General features: G+C 38.8%; 2 protein-coding genes across 2 annotated transcripts in view; one reads left to right on the forward strand and one right to left on the reverse strand.

The window, feature by feature from the left end:
• Positions 1-2,566, forward strand: part of LOC140941036 (protein argonaute-2-like) — a 28,859-nt gene extending 26,293 nt beyond the window's left edge. The window contains exon 11 of the mRNA XM_073389985.1: positions 996-2,566. Within this exon, the coding sequence (XP_073246086.1) occupies positions 996-1,080 (85 nt within the window). The 3' untranslated portion in view covers positions 1,081-2,566. The remainder of the gene's footprint in view (positions 1-995) is intronic.
• A 7,403-nt stretch (positions 2,567-9,969) lies between these two features.
• Positions 9,970-20,441, reverse strand: LOC140941038 (peroxisomal 2,4-dienoyl-CoA reductase [(3E)-enoyl-CoA-producing]-like). Its single transcript, XM_073389987.1, has 10 exons — positions 20,241-20,441; positions 18,457-18,508; positions 17,326-17,391; positions 16,458-16,527; positions 15,768-15,827; positions 14,870-14,934; positions 14,494-14,559; positions 13,339-13,369; positions 12,161-12,265; positions 9,970-10,265 (listed from the first exon to the last, which is right to left on the reverse strand). The coding sequence occupies exons 1-10, from the start codon at positions 20,435-20,437 to the stop codon at positions 10,054-10,056; spliced, it is 924 nt and encodes a 307-aa protein (XP_073246088.1). The 5' UTR covers positions 20,438-20,441; the 3' UTR covers positions 9,970-10,053.
• Positions 20,442-20,443: the final 2 nt, after the last annotated feature.

Genomic DNA, 20,443 nt, shown 5'->3' on the forward strand with positions numbered 1-20,443 from the left:
AAAATAACATGAAATTCTTGTGAAGCCTTGAAAGGAAAGTGCACAATTTGCCATTCACAGCAAATGCATTTACCATAAATCGTAACAGTACTTGAACACTGTTCCATGGAACAACCATGACGACGGCAGTGAAGACGTCCCTAAAGATTTGATTTGCGTACAACTTGCTTAGGTCTTTTAACTCCTTATCAAAGTTCAGAATTAGAGATCAAAACTCCTTGTTGTATGTTCACGTTCTCCGTAAACTTTGGCTAAAGGAGAAACCATGTCGTTGTTGCGAGAGGGCGGCAAAGAATTGTACCAAAAACTGTAATTTATGAGTGCAGAGCTATTAGGGCCGTTTAAACGAGGAAAAGTAAAACGCGTCCTAAATAAGACCCAAACTATCCCGTATAAACGGCACGTTTCGTTTGAAATTTAGCTGAGACTCGTCTTATTTATGAAGAACAGCCCCTAACACCTGTTCTTCGATAACACCCGTCTTAATGTGCCGTTTTGTATACGGGATAGTTTGCGTCTTATTTAGGACGCGTTTAATGAAAGACGCGTCTTATTTTCCTTGTATGAATGGCCCTAATGTTTATCTTATTTCACCTGTTGTTTTTTCTGTCATGGTGGCGGTGGGAAAATAGAACCGGCGGCAGACGCATGGCACAATTACTACACTTTAAAGACTAGGGAGCTCAAGCAAGGACGTTTTTGAACAACGCACGACAACCAGAAGAGCACTTTTTGCATTCTTAAGCAGTGATTTTGCCCACAGTTTTGGGCAAACCGTGTATATAAGGGTAAAGACACATAGCAATACAAATTTTTCAGCGTCAAGGCATATGAAAAGGGAGAAGGCCTCACTCCCGGTTGACGTGCGTCGCCCAAAAACATAAGTTCCTTAAGCTCCCTTGCAACACTTCAACCTGGAAGTTAATTTTGTTCTCCTGTAAATAAAATGATTATTTTCTGCTTATTTTAATGCTATATTTTCTTCTATTTTAAAGGGATGCTGGAGCTGTTGATTTAGATAAGTGTTCCAAAGCGATTCAAGTCAGCGATAAAATGAAGGGGGTGATGTATTTCACCTAAAAATGTGTACACCAAACACTGGAACAGGTGGTGAAAGGCCATCTTGGTTATGCAAACTCGAAGGTGAAACCTTGTCATATCAAAGGCAGTAAATGTTGGCTCTAAGTACTATAGTTATTAACCTTTTCAGTTGTAGTTTGCCAACATTGTGTCCTAATGTTATTGTTTGAGGGCAACTGCGAAAACTACTGTAAAATTCTTCCAGGCGTCGATTTGGTTGATGTTTTACTGTTGTTTTAAAACCAAAATTTGTTGTTAAGTAGTAACCTGCGGTCAGGTGGCCTTCTTCCCTTTTGGTTTTGGGAAACGAGGATAAAAGAACCCTTTCACTTTCCCCCCCCCCCCCCCAAAAAAAAAAAAAGAAACGCCTGATCGCAGGTTAGTTATGTGGTAGATGACATTATTGAGGCAAAGCACTCAAAAAGTTAAGATAACCCAGGAAGAGTTGTATATAAAGTAGAGTTCTAGTGCCTGTGCGGTATGATCAAAATTTAAAGGTAAAATCCACGAAATTATGTATTAATATTTTATTATATTTAAAAAAGTAGATAATGGTAGCGTTACAATTGACCTTATTCAGGATACTCGCCATCTTTGCACGCTCTTTAGGACTGATGGTATAAAAACGATGTCACGTGGTATTTCAGGGGGCAAACAACTGATAAAATTTGCCAATACAAGTAATCACGGTCGAGTTTGTTTATTCTTTCAAAACGAGACGACGATCTGATAGTCAAGCAAAGTGTACAGGTCGAATTTCCTCAACTTTCACGTCAATATGGCTTGCTGTGAGGACATCTACGGTCGCTACTGCATGCATCCAAGAAAAAAACGATGATCACAAATGGAATGTCTTGCTATCCAAGCAAATGTAATGTAAATAGTTTACGATCAAAAAGAGATGCAACTGCGATCTCTATTCACCTATTGGGATGATACCAAGCTGTAAAGAAGTAGAGATTTTGGGCGTCACCTTCCAATGCGACAGCAAATTTTCAGTGCATGTGAAGAACAAAGTTATTAAAGCTAAAAAATCCCTACATATCCTTAGAACGCTGCGCAAAGAGGGATACAATCAGTCAGAAATAGACCTTCTCTTTATTACAACAGTTCTACTTAATATTAATCACGCATTATATGTGTACGCCGCGTCCGAGTCCGATCTTTCACCTGTACAATGCTGCTTAGACCGCTGTTTTGAAAGGAAATATTCGTCAAAGCCTTTAAGTGTTTATGATTTCTTATTGAGGCAAGACCGTAAAATTTTCAGAAAAGTTTCTAATGCTACAGGACATCCACTTTTATATATTATGCCCCGTGTTAAACCGTCCAGTTACAAACTTGAAAGAAACTTGTTATAAACCGAAGATTAACAGCACGCGGTTTAAAAACTCTTTTATTAACTGTTTAGTTTTTAAATATGGATTAGCTATGTAATGTGCTAGATTTTAATTCTTAGTCTTTACGTTTTAAAATTTCTTACACTTATTTGTAACAAAAGATATGTATGTTTATCTTTTGATGAATAAAGACTTGATTATTACTTTATTATTACCACTTACACCTATAATTTGCCATTATCGTTTTTTTTAAGATAAAGATTTGTCTATTTTCTGTGGTCTAGAATAAACTAGACACAAGAAGGTGTATACTGGGGCAGAGCTGCCATAAAACCTGGACTAGATAAAAATAATTTATTGTATGAAAACGAGAAGTTTGCCACAACAGACAGCTGACGGCGTAAAAAGCAACCCTGCTAAACCCATTCCCATCCTGGACACCACCCCAACCCACGGATCTCATTTTAAAAACTGTTTGAACTAAGACTATAAATAGATGATGGTCGATACAAAGCAAGCTAGGTGGGTATACCGTGTGGCGCGAAATTTTTGCGGGAGTTTATTTTTGCGGATTGGTGATTTTTTTCTGTTTTGCGGAAACTAATTTTTTCGACTAGGACACATTGGTTTTTCTCGCTGAGAATTAATTTGTGCGATATCAGTTTCAAAAAGTACCCAGTACCTTCCCTGCTAGCAGAAGTCTCTCATGACGAGGCAAAAATGAGAAGAAAAATGAGAGACCTCTCTTAGCAGGGAACCAGTACCCAGCATTGATAATATTTTCGATCTTGCTAAGTACGTGCAATCAGGGTGCAATCAAAATACATATTTTCAAACAGTACTACGGGTAATGGGTAACCTGTGAAAAACCAGTAATTCATTGTATATATACCGTTTTGTTTCTGAATGAAAGAGACAAGTTGTGATTGAACAGACACGATTTCTTAATACTGTATTTTTGTGTAGCGAATTTTCGTTACTCTGGAGTAAATTTTTGCGGGAAAGATGTTTGCGGTAAGTTATTTTCGCGGATTGCTGCAAAAATCGCAAAGATTAGAACCCGCAAAAATTTCGTGCCACACGGTATCTCTAGTTTATCTAAACTTTGTTCGTTTTGTGGACAGCTTGTCACTATTTTTGCGGAAAACAATGAAAAAATCATCCCGTTCGTAGGAGAAAAGCTCTAACGCATCTGAAATTTTCTTTAATATCGTGCAATACCATTGAGCTTAGTTAGAGCGGCCGAACAGAGTTAAATTGTCTAAAGTACAAATTGGTTCGTCATGGAGAGAGTTTTAAAGCCAAGACAAGGTTTTTTAGTTTGTTATCAGTAGTGTTTTTTTTTAAGGTTTGATTTAAAACACTGTGAACCGACCCGAACTAATTCAATTTTTTGAGCAATAAGTCATCCGGGGGAGGGGGATGGGGGGGGGGGGGGGGGGAGACGCGAAAGGGGTACCTTTTTTAGGCTTTAGGTATAAAAAAGGGTAGAGATTTTCCTAGCGGAAGTATATGAAAGGATAGGGAAATGCGTCATTTCGGTCTGTAAAAAGGCCTAAAAGGACTAGGCTGACGATCACGCTGTCTATTTTCCCAGCAAGATACCGAGATCGTATATCTTCTTTCACTTTTATTGTTACCTCGGAATCGTTACGTACACATTTCCGAAATCAATTGATTTGTTTTGTCTAATACATCACATGGCATTCTTTAAACATTGAAATAACAACAGCCTCTGTATAAACATCTACATACGACATAAGATGATTGATCACTAAAAACGCGATTACAATAATTGCATAAAATAATGATGATAAATATAAAGAAAGATAAAATCAATGAAATCAATACAAAAATTCAAAGCAAGGATATTGTTACCCAAAAGCTAGAGATTGAAGTACTGAATTCTTCTATTAGGCTGTGGTGTTGATCAGAAACACAGTTGAATTTCACTGATCCAGTTGGTCGAAATGTTTACGTACCCAACAATTTCAGTTTTAACAGTTAAGGCCCGGTTCAAACGTCGAATTTCACATGTGCCGAACTTAACGCGAGAGTTAAATGCATGTGAAGTGCGACGTTTGAATCAATTAAATTTGACTGTTTAAATTAAATGCAACGTTTGCCGTATCTGCGACTGAAACAGTCGAAGATTCGACTTAAGTTCGACTTTTGATTCAAACGTCGCATTTCACATGTGCCGAACTTAATGAATGAATTTTAGTAAATTATCATTATATTACTGGGAATATTGACAGCGAAGAGAGTTAAATTCGACGTTTGAATCAAATGCCGTATTTAACTATTTTAGTCGACTAAAATAGCAATTAAATTCGGAACATGTGAAATTCGACGTTTGAACTGGGCCTAATTTGGGTGATTAATTCTCTCAGCGCTTCTAACTCAGCAGGTGGCTCACCTAATATTCACTTAAGATTAACTCGGAAGAGTTCGCTTGTAAATGGGTCTCAATTATGGACTATGCAGTACCGGCCTTTCAGTGCTTTTCAGGTGTCGATAGAAAACGGTGCTGATCCTTCTTTAAAAGCTGACAAAAGGTACAGCGGCACATACCCATATAGCCCATATATGGCAGTACCCCTCCCCCCCCCCCGGGGGTGGAGTCTGCTCCACTGTGCTGTCCAGGGTGGAAATCCATCCATTATCAACAAGCTGTCATCACTTGGACATTGATTCTAGGAATGGTCGTTTTAACCGCACACCAATAATGTATGCAGCTGCCGATGGTAAACAAGGTGCTTTCGAGATGCTGAAAATGGTGCAGATCCATCTTTGAAAGACGTTTTTCATCAAAATCTGCTCCATTTTGCTGCACAAGGAGGAGATATGACCATTATAAACAAGCTTTTATCTCTTGGTCTTGACATTGGTTCAAGAAGCTTACCAGGTGAAACGCCTCTGATGCATGCAGCTGCTGATGGCAAACAAAGTGCTTTTGAGACATTGATACAGCATGGTGCTGATCCACTCTTGAAAGAAAACGATGGTAGCAGTCTGCTCCACCATGCTGCAAAACGGTGGAAATACATCCATTATTGATAAGCTGCAGGAGCTCCTGTAAGCTGTTATCACTTGGTCTTGATGTTGAGCGGGGGGGAGGGGGGGGGGTTACTCCCATACATTGCCTATACGGGGATGAGCCGCCCAACGGGGTCGCGATTTTGAAGCTCCTGATTTAGAACGGGGTATCCATTTCAGAGACGTTTTCTAGAACGGGGTATAATATTTCGAACGCACGAAAGCTCCAGTTTTGTAAGCAGCCATTTATCTTCTGCTTAAAATTGTTGCTGATTATGAAGAAGCATTTATTTGATGTATAAGTCGAACAAATAAAGAAATATCTTTTTAAAAAAACAGGGCTTTTTCAATTTACAAACTTTCTAGAACGGAGTATAAAAAAATGGTCCATTTCTAGAACGAGGTATCCGGTTTAGGGCGAATTCTAGAACGGGGTAAAAAAAATTGGCCCATTTCTAGAACGGGATATCAATTTTAGGGGAAATTTTTTTTAGAATGGGGGTGCCAATTTGGAGTCCCTGGCGGTACATACCCACTTAAAAAATACCCAAGTGCCCCCCCCCCCCGGGATGTTGACTCATGGAGTTCGTATGGCTCCTCGACTCTTCTAATGTATGCTGCTGAGTGGCCTCAACAGAGTTAGAATCAATCAATCAATCAAATCTTTATTTTAACACGGTAAAAATTCATCAGGTTTTTTGTTACATATAAAATATAACTACATAACAATTCGAAAATCACTGTGTTTGCCCATTTTTAGGAATATCACAGAAATCGTGAAAATAAGCGCACTTTCCAGGTGTAATCGGGACCATCGATTGTACCCACATCAGGATCATATGTCCAAACAAAGAGAATGCTTTGGCATTTGTTAACAGAAAGCAGTTTTACTCCATCAACGTCCAAGCCATTTGTGATAGCGATGCCTTTATTACCAACATCGCAACTTGCTGGCCTGGATCGACCCACGACTTACGCATTTTTGAGAACAGCAAGATCGCAGACAAATTAAGGGATAGTGCTATTGATGGCATTCTTGTGGGTGACAGTGGATACGCTTGTAGAGCACATTTAATGACACCAATCCTCAAGCTAAAGAATGCAGGAGAAGTGCGCTATACTGCACATAGGCGTACTAGGTGTGGTATTGAGAGATGCTATGGACTGCTAAATCGTCGTTTTCCGTGTCTTCACTTGGGACTGCGTACCGCCTTGGCGAATACCCTCGTCATTATTGTGGCTACTGCAGTGTTGCATAATTCTGCTCTTATGCATCGAGAGCAAGACTTTGATAAAGACATTGAAAACGAAGATACCCCATTTGACGTTGTTGCTGCAGCAGACGCAAGTGGGAATGCCAAACGCCAGCTCATTACTTCACGATAATAGGAAACAAAAAGAATATTCACTGCAATTAATTATTAATAATCTTTTAATTCTTTTGTTTTGAAATTTATAATGGTTATATATCATGAGATGAATATTTTAAAGTTCGCAAAAGTTCAAGGAGCTACAGGTTGGTTTAAGAATTGTCCTTGTCAGTGTAGTATGCAGGCCGGCAAACCAATTCCCATTTTATCGCATTGGTGCATTAGCTTCCATGAGCTTGAGGACCTTCATTTTCAATTTGTGGTCTTCCCTCACCATGCAATCTGGTCTCAGTTCTGCGTTTGCACCTGTCAATGTAATGTCATCTGATGATCAATAACTGTAAATTATGCGATGAATTATCACAGAAAAATAATTTAGAAGCGATTAAAAATTATTGTACTTCTGACTATTCTCCTTTTTTGTGACTTTTGCCGCTCCTTTCCTGCTACTAGCTTCAACGTCAGCAAGTAAACTTGGCCCCACTTCGTATGTAATAACTTCCATCTCGTCTTTGTCCCGCCTTAAATCAAGTTCTTCTCCTGCATCATTCGTCAAAATCCTGCTCTAGCGGATTAACTGAGGCTGGGACAGGCTGGGATTACGTCTGCTCCTAATTTGCTTACTTCACTTTGGGGAGGCAGGAGCTTTTCCTCCACCAGTTTTTCCCTTCTTCACGACGATGTAGGTCGTGTTCCTTTTTCGACTGGAGTTTCAGCCGCCTCCAGCATCCTTGAAGCTGACTGAGGTCGCGTTTGATTCCGTTTAGATTTTGGGAGTTAAACTTAGTTAAAATTTCTTCCCATGCCTTTCTCTTTTTTGCCAACGTTTTACTGTCATAACCTTTACTTTCCACTTCTGGGAAGTCTCTTCCCAATTCGGCCAATAAATATTTTTCTTGTTCGCTGAAATTTGTTGTTCGACTTGGTTTAGAAGTCATATTGCAGAGACACAACCACTACCTGGAAATGTGCATACGAAATAACTCCGCAGACAATACATTTCCTAACAGGAAATCTTGCTCGCAGGCTATGCATTTCCTTGTGACACACGGTTTAGCCATTGACTTGCAAAAACACGGTTCAGTCGTGTTTTAATAATGTATTTTAAGCATCGTTTAGCCGTTATTTATCGAGACAACGTGTAAGCCGCGGCTCAGCCCTAACCACTGGTTAACTTAGACTTCGTTTAAATAACCGGCCCTAAGAGTTTATATGGTTTTGGGGGACGTTGTCAAAAAATTTGAGAGGTTTGTATGGCTCTTTAACCGTGTTTCAAGAGTCATAACTTGATCCCTGTTCAACCTTGGAGCACCAAACTTGGTCAAATGACCAATCTCAACATGACCTTTTATATGCATGGTGGTGTCAGTTTATCGATTAGTTGAAATTTGAAACTCGCCCCAGTTGTAAAATTTTTGTTTTCTAAGAGAGCATTTCAATCAGCGTGAATAGGATATAGTTGACAAGAAACTATTTGGGATAGCTCTTTTTAAAGTTTGGGGCCCGGTTTTCCACATGTGCCGAGTTAAAGTGCTAATGAGGAAAATCTATTGCCCTTGCTCATTTGCATTACATTCGGGACATAAGAAATGCGAAGTTCGAGCTGGTTCTTAGTTTTAACAAATAAAAGAAACAAGCCAAGACACAGAAATAGAAGTTGCAAACCATGCCATGAAGGTGTGGTCAGGAAAGTGTAATTCAATGAGTGATCACAAAAATTTTCAGACGAATGGACGTTCACACAAAGAGATGTCTAGACATGTTTTTCTTGTTTTCCACTGAATAAAAAAAAAACAGTCTGGACGAACAGTTAATTCAGCGTCAAAGCATAATTGCGGCAAGTTTTAACAGTTACTAAAAGATTTTTTCATTTTGTTTTTCAGTCTGCCGTTTATTCACAGTCGAAAAATAATATTATTTCAACTTAAGTGCAAAATCCGCAATGAAGAAAAAACGTCAAAGATGTAGGGAAACAAACACAGAAGTGAATTTTAATGATGTATCTAGTGTACTGTGAAATGAGAAAGTACCAAATGGGAGGAGGGCCTTTTCTGTGTCCGACATACATAGACATACGTAGGTGCAGCCTACGTTCTTTCGCGCATTTTAGTCATTTCCTTATTGTGCAGCATACAAAATTTCTTTTCAAATTAGCCGTGTGAAAAATTCTATGAATTAAAGGAACTGTGTAACGAATTTTATCAAAATTCTAACCGTAGGAACTGCCACCAAATTGGATGAAACAAAAAAATAATCGTGCAAAACATATAAAGAAGTTTTTGATAACACAGCAAATACAAAAGTAGGCACGGATGGGCAAACTTGAAGAAGATTAAAACAGATTGAAATTGTGGGGTTTTGAAAACTTGTTAGCCTAACAGTTTTTCAAAGTTCATTTTGTTGTTTGTAATGTTTTATATAATGCTTGGGAAGTACATATTTGTTTAACAAGAAGCTGTGATTTCGTCGTTTACAAGAAATTCCTTCGTTAACGTTAAATTTCATAGCGCATAAGCAAATGTACAGAATTTTTTCTCTAGATTTAAAAAAAAGGACCTGCTTCGACGTTTAGGCTAAACAGGTTCTTGTTTACCAGGCTGGGGTCTAACTGGCAAGTTTTAGGCTAACAGGTACTTAAAAACCAGGTTCATAGTCGCGGGTTTTTACTGTAACCCACAATACAATAGTCGAAGTACAACTCATGAACTAGTGATAAATGAACAGCTATTATTCTTGTTTCTTCTTTGTTGACATTATACCATAAACGGCCCCTAAACTGAAGAATTTTGGAGTTTGTAACAGGCTAGGTATAGTTATTTTTATAGCGTAATATGTAATGGATATTACATGCCTTATTTACTTTCCAATACAACTCACTGATATATACTGTTTTTTTGTGACAAGTGTGAATAGCATACAGTACGCCACCGGAATTGTTGATCCTTACAGTGTGCAGGACGTGTGTACAGTGATGAACATAGTATATGGCCTTGCTCTCCATCAGTCTCTACATAGATCAGTGGACGGGTAGGGCGCTCGCCCAGTGTTCGGAAGGTCACAGGTCGGAAACTTGTCGGCCACTTTAATTACCACCTTCGTGACAAGCTGATTATCTTATCTTTCACATCCATACACTGAGCTGAAAATTCACCCTCTATCTTTACTTCAAACAAATAATACATCATAGTGTTTCAGTTTTGTTATTCAGTCTTATGGTTGTGGATTCACAGCTTACTGATCGCCTTCATCGACTTCATCATTTTCAAAGAAACAGGAACTGTCATCCAGCTGCCGCCATCCACTATTAAGGTATTAGATGTGACGTAAGCTGAAGCACCGCTGGCTAGAAACAGTGCAGCGTCTGCCACATCCCGGCGAGAACCAAGTCTTTGTAAAGGTACATTTTCTTCATAGTTTGGTGGAATATGCCTACCCCCTGTTAAAATAAACGCAATTCGTACAGACAACTCCTACACAACTTCTAAAATTAACTTTTAACCTGTTTAGTCTTGTCTCTGTACGGTATTATATTTTCCCTAGGAATCTCAGGGTCATGCATTTTGGTGACCTACCCGACAAGAAGCCAGGAAAATTTCAAGCTCATACAGTAAAAACCCTCGACTAAGAACCTGCGTTTTCTCAAGTTAGCCAAAACAAGTTCTTACATAAATGGTAATTACCACAACTTTAGGCTACTTAAATTCTTAAAAAGGTTCTTATTTTCTGGAGAAAAAAAAATATAGTGTAACTTAAGAGTATTTAGCGATATTCAGCTCATTCCTTATATAAAACCTGTATACATTACATAGTAATTAGAGTCAAAAGGTACCTATGTCTCCAAACAACATTCGGAATGTTGACTTATCTTATTTGCCCAAGTGTACAGAATTTTTCTTATAGATTTTTAGGAAATAACGACTCGTTTCAAATTTCAGTCGGTTTTAGGCTAAACAGGTTCTCGTATAGAGGGCGCCTAACTGGCAAATTTTAGCCTTACAGGTTCTTAAAAACCAGGTTGTCAGTTGCGGGTTTTTACTATACAGGTGTAAAACCACTAGGTTATTATGCCGACGAGGACCTATACCTCCGTGTGTATTGCTTTAAAAAGTAAACTTTCTAACCAGTTTTCTGTACGTGTGGCTAGACTCCTCTAAAAGTCGACTTCTTTCAGTGACAATGTCACGAAAATGAGCGACGACTTAAAGAAAGTTTACTGCAGCGACGTAGCTAGGGGGGTCCTGAGGTGCCTGTGATCCCCCCTCCCCCTTTGTGTGATAGTTGTTTTATGTCCCTATAATACAGGACCCAGTTGTACGAAGACCAGTTAGCGCTAACCCGGGGTTAAATTTTAATCCGGTTCCTTTTTTCTTTTGCCGGTAAAAGCATTTCCTCGGATAATTGCCCTGTTCGTTTTAGAGCAACCAAGCACCAAATTGCAGACCAAAGGAATTAAACTAAACTTGCTTTTTAATTTCACACAAACCCTGGGTTATCTTAACCCTTCTTTGAACAACCCGGTCCAGGTGGCGAAAACGGGAGATAGAGAGCATAGAGTAGTTTATGTTATGTGGATTTCATCTATGCAGCTATTTTGTAGGTTTGTAGGCTTGTCCCTCCCACCACGCTCACTGCTCATCCGAAAAAATGTAACTTTTAGTAAAACACGGCGTAGATGTCGACATACCAATCTGGTAAGTACCCTGGGTGTGACACAGTGTGACCCCACCCCCCCCCCCCCTTGAAAAATCCTTGCTATGCCCCTGTACTGGTATTTTTAGTTGTTTTACAATACAGTCAACACTCTCTAAGACAGACACCTTTGGGAACGGCACCTAGTGTCCGTCTTAGAGAGATGTCTTTCTTATAGAGGTGTCCATTAACAGGGAGTCGACTGTAAAGCACAAGCGAGTGTAAACTATAGTGTAAACTATAAACGACTACAAAACTAGTAACGCATTACGGACAAGTTTTTCAATTTGGCTGAGGGACAACTTTTAGACCATTTTTTCCAGAAGCAAGAATAATTCCAGTGAATTCCTTGACCGATCCGGTACAGTTATCAAATTGATGACAGCCAATTCATGTTGATATTCCAGTCACTTAGCTTGCTACAACTGGCGATAAAAGACAGTGTTCAGAAACTGTCGTCAAATGGATTAATATGCTTAAGAGAACAAAACAGTCTGTGCTCCTTGCCTAACACTCCTTTTCAAAGTCGGGGTGTTTGATGTTTCCTACAGGTAACTTGAACTGCGGCACAACATTTCTTAGTAGGGGTGGGGGAGGAAAAGCTTTATTGTTTCCCTTTCGAAGTAGATAAATCAAACTAACCAAGTTTACGAAACCCCTCAGTGTCTGTCACAGCTCCTGGTGATACACAATTCACTCGAACACCATCTGGTCCCCACTCAACCGCAAGGTGTCTCATCATACCCTCTGGTGGTCAAAAACAAATCACAGAATAATGAAGAATCATTATGTTTCCTACGTGATTAAGGCGAAAAAAGGATGGGAGTTAGAGGAAATTGCGTGTAGAAGAGAGAAGCTCTGAGACGGGCATGGCTAGGTAACCGTTCAAGTCGCCCGAAGCTATGTCGCCCAAAACCTGAGTTAAGTCGCCCGAAATGCTGAGTCATGTCGCCCGAATTTTATTAGGTGAAGTGCACAAAGAAGCAAAGTTAATTTTTGTCAAATAAAGAGTGCGTGTAATAGATCTTCTTCTTAAATCTTCGATGAGACGAAAAAAGCGCGATAAATGTGTAATAGAGGTGCTAGGATGTGGTTAAGCGTGATAAGATTTCGAGCCACACAACTCAGCATTTCGAGCGGCTTGACTACAAATTTCGGACGACATAACTCTGATTTCAAGCGAATCAGTGACCGTAACCTCTTAGCTAGTGTCCGGTCGTTTCGCTGCAAATTCGTTGTGCCACTGTGAAGCCCTACTTACCAAGCAGAGCTCATCAGGTTGGTTTCCGCAAGTTAGTTGGAACAAATCCAATACAAGAGGTATCGACACGGAGGGAGAATACTGGCTAGGGGTGGGGATGGCAGTACAAGTAGACCACTTAAATCTCCGTGGTACCATAGAATGAAGATCTCAGTTGCGCTCCTGTAGGAAATTCCTGTAGTCTCCGACTTGTCATGCATTAAGTTAACGAACAAACGGCTCTTAAAATGCCATTAAGTTTGATATAAGTCATGCTAATACAATCTCAAGGTTAATATATATTTTAAACAACAACGCTAAAACCAAAGTTATTTGCTAATTTTCCCAACTGACGCGAGAAGGCTGCCGCGTTTCGCAGCGAAACGTCGACTTGTAGCAATATGCAGCGAAACAACCGGTAAGAGCATGGCAAAATGCACTGATGTGAGACACTGGAGAGGAGATACGAAAATGATAACTGACAAGGAACTGAGGTGTTCAATTAGTTTCGTTATATTTTTATTAGCTTCACTACCACAATGGCCAATCACCAGTTTAATATAGTTGTATCTTTACTTACCAATTGCTGCTTTAGCACTTCCAGCATGACACTAAAGGAAGAATCAAACTTTTAAAACAAGTCAAGTGAGACTTCCTATACTATACATTTACATTCGTCTTATATATAATTGTTTCTTAAAAATCGTCTTGTGTTGTGGAACAAAACTTTTTCAAATTTGGCCCCCGAACAACTTGACTTGATACAGTAACGAGTGGTAGATCCAGACCTTCGGGCAGGGGGGGGGGGGGAGGCAGCCCCCGGCCCAGCCCCCCTGGATCTGCCACTAGTACTAGGGAGCTTAAGTAACCATCACCACGACAAGACAACGACAACGTCAAAAAAATAATTATTTTCAGCAAAACAACAGCTCTGCACGTGCATTAATATTTTTTGTACATTTCTTTGACGATTACTGCACAACTACGACGTGAAACCTTCTCATGCGACGTTTTTTGGAGGACGTGGACATACGATGATCAATTTTCCTTTCCATTTTTGAGCCTGGATATAAAGTCCTTAAGAATTCAACTCCCCGAAAAATGGCCTACATTTGACATATTGAGCAGGTCCAAATAGACGCGCTAAAGTTTGAAAGAAGGCAAATTCATTTGTTTAGTGACGTTTTCACTGCCGTGGTCGTCATTATTGTTACTTGTAAGAATGAGCATGACCTTTGAACAAAAGGACTGTAGAAAGTGAGAAAACATTGACTGAGATTAAGGAGATGTGATAAAAAGTAGTTGTTTATCTTGCGCTCAAATGCCCTGTAGGAATTTATGCTTTTACAGTGGACACTGTAACCTTCGCGAGTTATTTTCTTTAATGTTTTTTAAAAGAGTAACAGTTTTGCAGCCGACAGAAGAACTTGATACTTGGATAACTTAATTAAGAGCCTAAAATGGCTAGAAAAGCCTACAATAGCTAATAACGACAGAAAAAAATGCAAATCAAAGAGCCTTGAACTGTGCAACTTTAATTCAACTAAAAAGAAAAAGAATTATAAAAGGTATAAAGAATGGATTGTGACTGTTAAGTGCTATTCTGCAGTGAAAATAGTTTTCCAGTAAAATATTATAATTATTTAAGTCTGCTTGATTTCCCACATAATCATTGTGCTGAAAAAATAAATCATTAACTAAATATACCACTACCAGAACAAATTCAACCACACACCTGGAAAGGAGTTCCATTGTAATGAAGCGTAGCAGTAATGTTGATGATGCTTCCACCACCATTCTCCTGTATACATAAAAATTTCAAGAAACTATGTATAGGTGTGTTCCTTTGGGATGATCCGGATCAGGATCCTTGATCTGAGATCACTGGTACATCAAATGAACCAATGAATCCTTTCCCAGGGAGGATTCGATGGTTCCTTTGATGTGCTATGATTCATCTTGAATTACTGGTCCTAACCCAGATCATGCCAATAGAACACACCCTACAACATTCTGAATAATCTTGAGCAGAGAATAATAATCTATTAATGTCGTAGTTCCTTTAGCTAGGCTTTACATTAAAGTGTAATAAAACAAGACAACAAACATACCTTGAAGAATTTGTTATAAACTGTTTTGCTCACATTGAATGTTCCAAGCGTGTCTATATCAATAACTGCAAGGAAAGAACAAAATTGCACCAGTCACCAAAAATACTGGGAGAACCTTAATTTGTCAACAGACCACTGCAGTTGAACCTTCATCAGGTGCAGGCCACTCTCTGGATAGCGGAAAGTGACTGCTTAATGGCGGTTGACCACTCAATAGAGGCTCATCATAAATTAGTACAATTTTCAGCAAAAACAACACTTTATTTTGAAACAAACATGCGACAGGAGCAGCAAAAAGTTGTCACCTACCATCTCCGACTGTATTTTCCTCCATCATATATATTCTAAAACAAAACCAAACTAAGTTTATCAAGAATTTGATGATGGACCACTTAATAGAGAGGACGGCAATAGAAAAAACTCTTGTTGGGTCAGGGATGACCAAAAGGTAGCAGCAGTCACTTGATGGAGGTGGCTGCTTAATAGAGGTGTGATTTTCATTTCTTTTCTGCATATTATTTCAGGACTTTGATTACTGGCTGCTTAATAGAGGGTGGCGGCGTAATGGAGGTTCAACTGTATTAACAGCAGATAAGAACAGGTACCAACATAACCTGTATTCCAAAAACAAAAAACACCACGGGATGCTAGTGAATTGAGTAGCAGAGAACAATAAATATTACAGGTAGCAAAATGTATGTACAGTCAACTCCTGCATTGTGGACACCCTGATAATATGGACAGCAGCTAGACCCCAGGCAAAAATGAATTGCAGACGTTTGACTAATATAAACTCCCTCTATTACAGACTCTCCCTAATAAGAACACTACACTCGCTAATGAGGACATTGCAAACCTTTTTCACTTGCCTTGAATCTATGTGCACTAACTTAGGTACCTGTTTTTAATCCATTATAAGAGAGCTTGCTTGCAGGACAAAGGAAATTTCCTGCTGCTCCTGAAAGGTAAGAAATCCAAAGTAATCATGAGTTTTTTTCTCTACAACTGTGAAGTAAAAGTTATGGTAACATGCTCTTTTAATTTTATCTCACATTTGCTTGAGATACATAAAGCACTAAAACTACATTTTATTTATTTCTTATTTCTGAGGTGCCTTGGACATATGCTTGCATAGTCAAATGTCCTATGTATAAACCAGGATAGCACAAGCACTACACATGATAACGTGACTCAAACCAGTATTAAAACACCTGTATGTACACAGGACTCTTAGGGGGCATTAAGGCATTAGATTTTTATTTTCACTGACAATTCTATTGGATTTTTTGTAGACGTTACCCAATCACACCTGAGGGTATCCAAAGACTTCAGATGACATACTGAAAAATTCCCAAGTTCCCAAGCCTATACAGACTTCTACAATCAGAGATACTGGGGAGAAAGTCCTTCAAATAGCCATTTATCTTCTTGCATTGGTTTGAGCTTATTTTAGTTTCTGACTTTTTTTGAAAAATTATGTGGTAGTTACGCTGCTGTATTAGTTCAAATTCTTCCACCAGGAATAAGAAGTTGGTGCTTTTTCTAGATGTAAGCACGTCTGGAAATGTGAAAATATTCACACTCTCACCATTGACCAAGATGTCTATTCGTGAGAACAGTTCCAGAGCTTTGTCCACTGCTGCTTCAACTTCATTTACCTAGCATTTAACAAACTAGCAGAGATATAGTTAATGCTCACTCAACTGTGCTAGCTGTGATAAACGACTGAGTATAATTTTCTCTATTTCATTGACCTGACAAAAAAAGGGTCCTTTACTTTGTGCATGCGCCATTACATTATTTTCTAGTATAATATCATAGGTGAAGAATAAATTACTCCTTAATTTTGGCGTGAAATTTCAGCGTTAATTTGTAATTGCACATGTGAAATTACTAAATTGCCATGGCAACCTGCTGTACGTCTCCGTTTCAAGATGGTGAGGAAGTTTTAAAATGTCATGAATGAAGATGTCAGGGCACAAAAAGACACTTTAGAAAACCTGAACACACGAAAGAGCACATCAAGAAGGATTCTTAGAGGTATTTTGTTGAAAAATTCTGAAAACTTGAGCCAAATTTTACCTCTAAACGTTTGAGAGAGTGGAGTTCACAATCGATCGATACGATCCAGGATAAACAAGTCAAAAATCCTTGATTGCTAACGTAATTCATCACCCATGATATTAATAGGTAATCAAATGGTATACTCATGAAATAATTAGGGAATAATTTCAATTGCGTTTTGTCCAAATCCTTATAATTTCCTGAGCCTAAAGGCCTAAAGGCTTGGGAAATTATAAGGATTTGGACAAAATGCACTTGAAATTATTCCCTAATTTCACTCATCACCATTTGATTACACATACTAAGATGTTCAAAAAAACTTGAGTGTTTCATGGCCAATATCATAACAACACTGATTTAAACAATACTCTCCTTTAAAGGAGACAAATTACCTTTCTAACATCGACTTTTATTGGGACACATTTCTGTCCGGTCAGATCCTCCAGCTTCTTAGCAGCCTAAAATGATAATATAACAGGAAAATTATGATGAATAATTATTTGCTAACCAGAGGGCAAATTAAAAGAAATTTTTGGGTTTCAGGGTGATAGCAGTTTTTCTTCCTACACCTTTTAGTTTCTCTCCCTATCTGTTTTCCTTCCCACCCTTTTTTGTTGATTAAGCAGTTAGTTAGAGGAAACCCTGATGAGGAATTTAAAGTGCTGGTGGGTAGTGGAACAAAATTTTCAGTAGAGTTTTCAGGTCACTGTAACGTTTTTTTGGCATTTTACTCTGGCCTGTTCTACTAACTCAATCATGCTCATTTGAGTATGGTTTGAAAGATCCCTCCCACCTGCACAGGTAATAAAAGATATAAATTACAAAATTTAAGTCACAAGAGGTATGAGCCAGCGAGCCATGTGAGCCATGCTAAAGAAATCGAAAAAGCAGTAAATATGAAAAAAAAAAACAAAAACGGAAGGTAGCTGTTGTAAATGATCTGTTTAATGAGGGCTTAACACTCATCTGTTAAAAACGTTTTTAACCTTAAAGAGCGCTTAACCCTAAATTATCCGTAAAGTAAGTGCTTAACCCTAGTCAGTTAACTGAGTGCTTAACCCTAATCAGTGAAAGTCAATCAATACTGTGTAACTCTGCAAATCTGCAAATATTCCATCAGCAAAACCTCAGAACTAAGCAGGAAACATTATTTTTTCATGCATTTAAAATTTCATAAAACTCTTTTTTTTTTCCCATGGCTCGCATGGTTCGTTGGCTCACAGATTGTGCAGACCCGGCATGCATCCACATGGGTGTTGAATATATCAGTGATGCATGAGGATCTCAGTACCTTTTTTTAGGAAACTTGGAAGATCCCTCCCCCTCACAAGTAACAGTCTGTGTCAAAGTAGTCTATGACCATTAAAGGGTCAGGATCCACACAGGTGGTCATACAATATCAATGGAGACTTTCATGACCATAGTTACAATCTCAGTGTAACTTCTTAACTACCATCTCAGTAACTTTGAAATCTGCAGTATTTAAATGCAAATAACATGATTTTGCAACCTGAAAAACTTACCTTTCTAAGCCTGTCAAAGTTTCGACCTACAATCACTGTAGCACACTGATGCCTGTTAACAGGAAATGCAATATTATCATTTTATTTATTGGTTAAAAATAATTCTTGTTAGTATGCCTGACTAAGTTGGAACTCCAAGCCATTTTACACGGCCATCAACTTGCTGCTTACAACTCTTCTGTTGCAGTCATCATTTTGAAATTAGCTTAGTTATCTGGTGATCCACCCTAAGATCTACTCCAGATACTGTCACAATGTGGAGATCTAATGGATTAGGTGCCTTGAGAGAATAATTTAATTAGGTCGATTGTACTGTGCATGTGTTATTGTTTCTGTTGTCCATGTTTAAAGGGGCTGTGTCACGGCAGTCCAGTTCATTTTGTTCAATTTTGCCCATTACTCACCCTCAATTGCTATCGAACTTAAAGTAAGCAAAGAATTTACATGTAAATGACAAAATCAGAGATCCGTGACAATGAAATATGTCTCATTAGCATTATTTTTGAAGTTGCAAGCAGCAGGGATCAACTTTGAAAAACTGTTAGGCTGAACAGCTGTTTTTAAAAACCCATCCGTTTCAATCTTCTTCAGTTTTGCCCATCCTTTACATATGTTGTTTCCGTTAGGTTATTTTAACCTTCCTTTAAAGTTTTAAGCGGTTATTTTTAGGTTTTACTTAATTTATCGGGTATTTTGTAATTTCCTAATTTGGCTGAATTTTGCCATGACACAGCTCCTTTAATGTTGTTGTGATATCAATGCCACTCTGACAATATGGACAAAAATAAATCACAGACATTTCACTGACATAGTCCCCCAGTATTACAGACTGATCTTGCTATTAAGGATACTAAAAGGGTCCAGCAGCTGTCTGTAATAATAAAACATTTGTGCAGCTCTAATTTCATTGGATCTTTGATTCCATGCAGCTCTTTTGTCAATCTTGTTCTCAGAGTAGTGATCCTTTTTGCAAACGCCAAGGATCAAGAGCTCTGGCTGGTTCCAGGATAATGCGGAAGAGCAGTGGCCACCATGTTTGCATGCATGTAAGTTGGTAAAGGTTATTGTTTCGAATTTCCAAGGATGCATAGCAAGCTGGAAGTCTGCAATTAGCGGAATTCCTGTTTCGGAATCAGCCTAAGCATTTCACTTTTACTCCAATTCCCTTATCAGCAGGTAACTAGTTGTAGTCTGTTTTCAAAGGGACTGACAAAAAATGAGCGTGGGGGAGGGGAAGGAAACTTTTTTCAAAGGGTCCTGAAAAAAAAGGGAGGTGGTAGGAATCTGCTTATCCACAAGGAGCGGGGGTCTTTCAGAATAAAACCAGAATGTTCATCTTGATCCAAGGCACAGGCAGAATAAAAACAGAACATTCATCTTGATCCATCGCACAGGTCAGCAAGGATTGTGGGTCTGGGAATGACAGTATTCTATTGTTTTAGGGATGAGGTCCATCATTACTGTTGTTTGTTACTATTTCCTCACCTAATCCTGAGAAGCTTTGTAAGCGTAGCGGCCCCCCTATGTAACGTGAGTTGAATACCCCACCCCCATTTTCCAGGATTGCTATATGAAAAATCCTCTGGCTAGTTTTGGGACAAAGACTGCCTGAGTGATTTCATTCTGTTGACTGGAAAATCACCCAGCATACTGGGCATTCCTTTAAGTTACTGAAATAAGCCTTACAAATTCTTCATTTTAAGCTTACGTTTTGTTTAATTTTGGAAAAACCGGATCCACTTTCCGTTACATTAATTAAGCTGAACTTTAAACGGGTATTTTACCTCATCAGCACTTCAGTAATGGTAAAACCAATTCCCGAGCCACCTCCAGTTATAAACGCCACTTTACCAGAAAGAAGATCAGGACGAAAAAAATAATCATACTGATCTAAACATTTAGTGTCACTTTGGAACACTTCGTCCGCCATATTGAAAATGGTGTGATTAGTGTCACGTGAGGGGGGAGGCGCGCATTGCATGTGTGA

The sequence above is a fragment of the Porites lutea genome, chromosome 6 (genome assembly GCF_958299795.1).
Source record: "Porites lutea chromosome 6, jaPorLute2.1, whole genome shotgun sequence".
NCBI classification, from domain to species: domain Eukaryota; kingdom Metazoa; phylum Cnidaria; class Anthozoa; order Scleractinia; family Poritidae; genus Porites; species Porites lutea.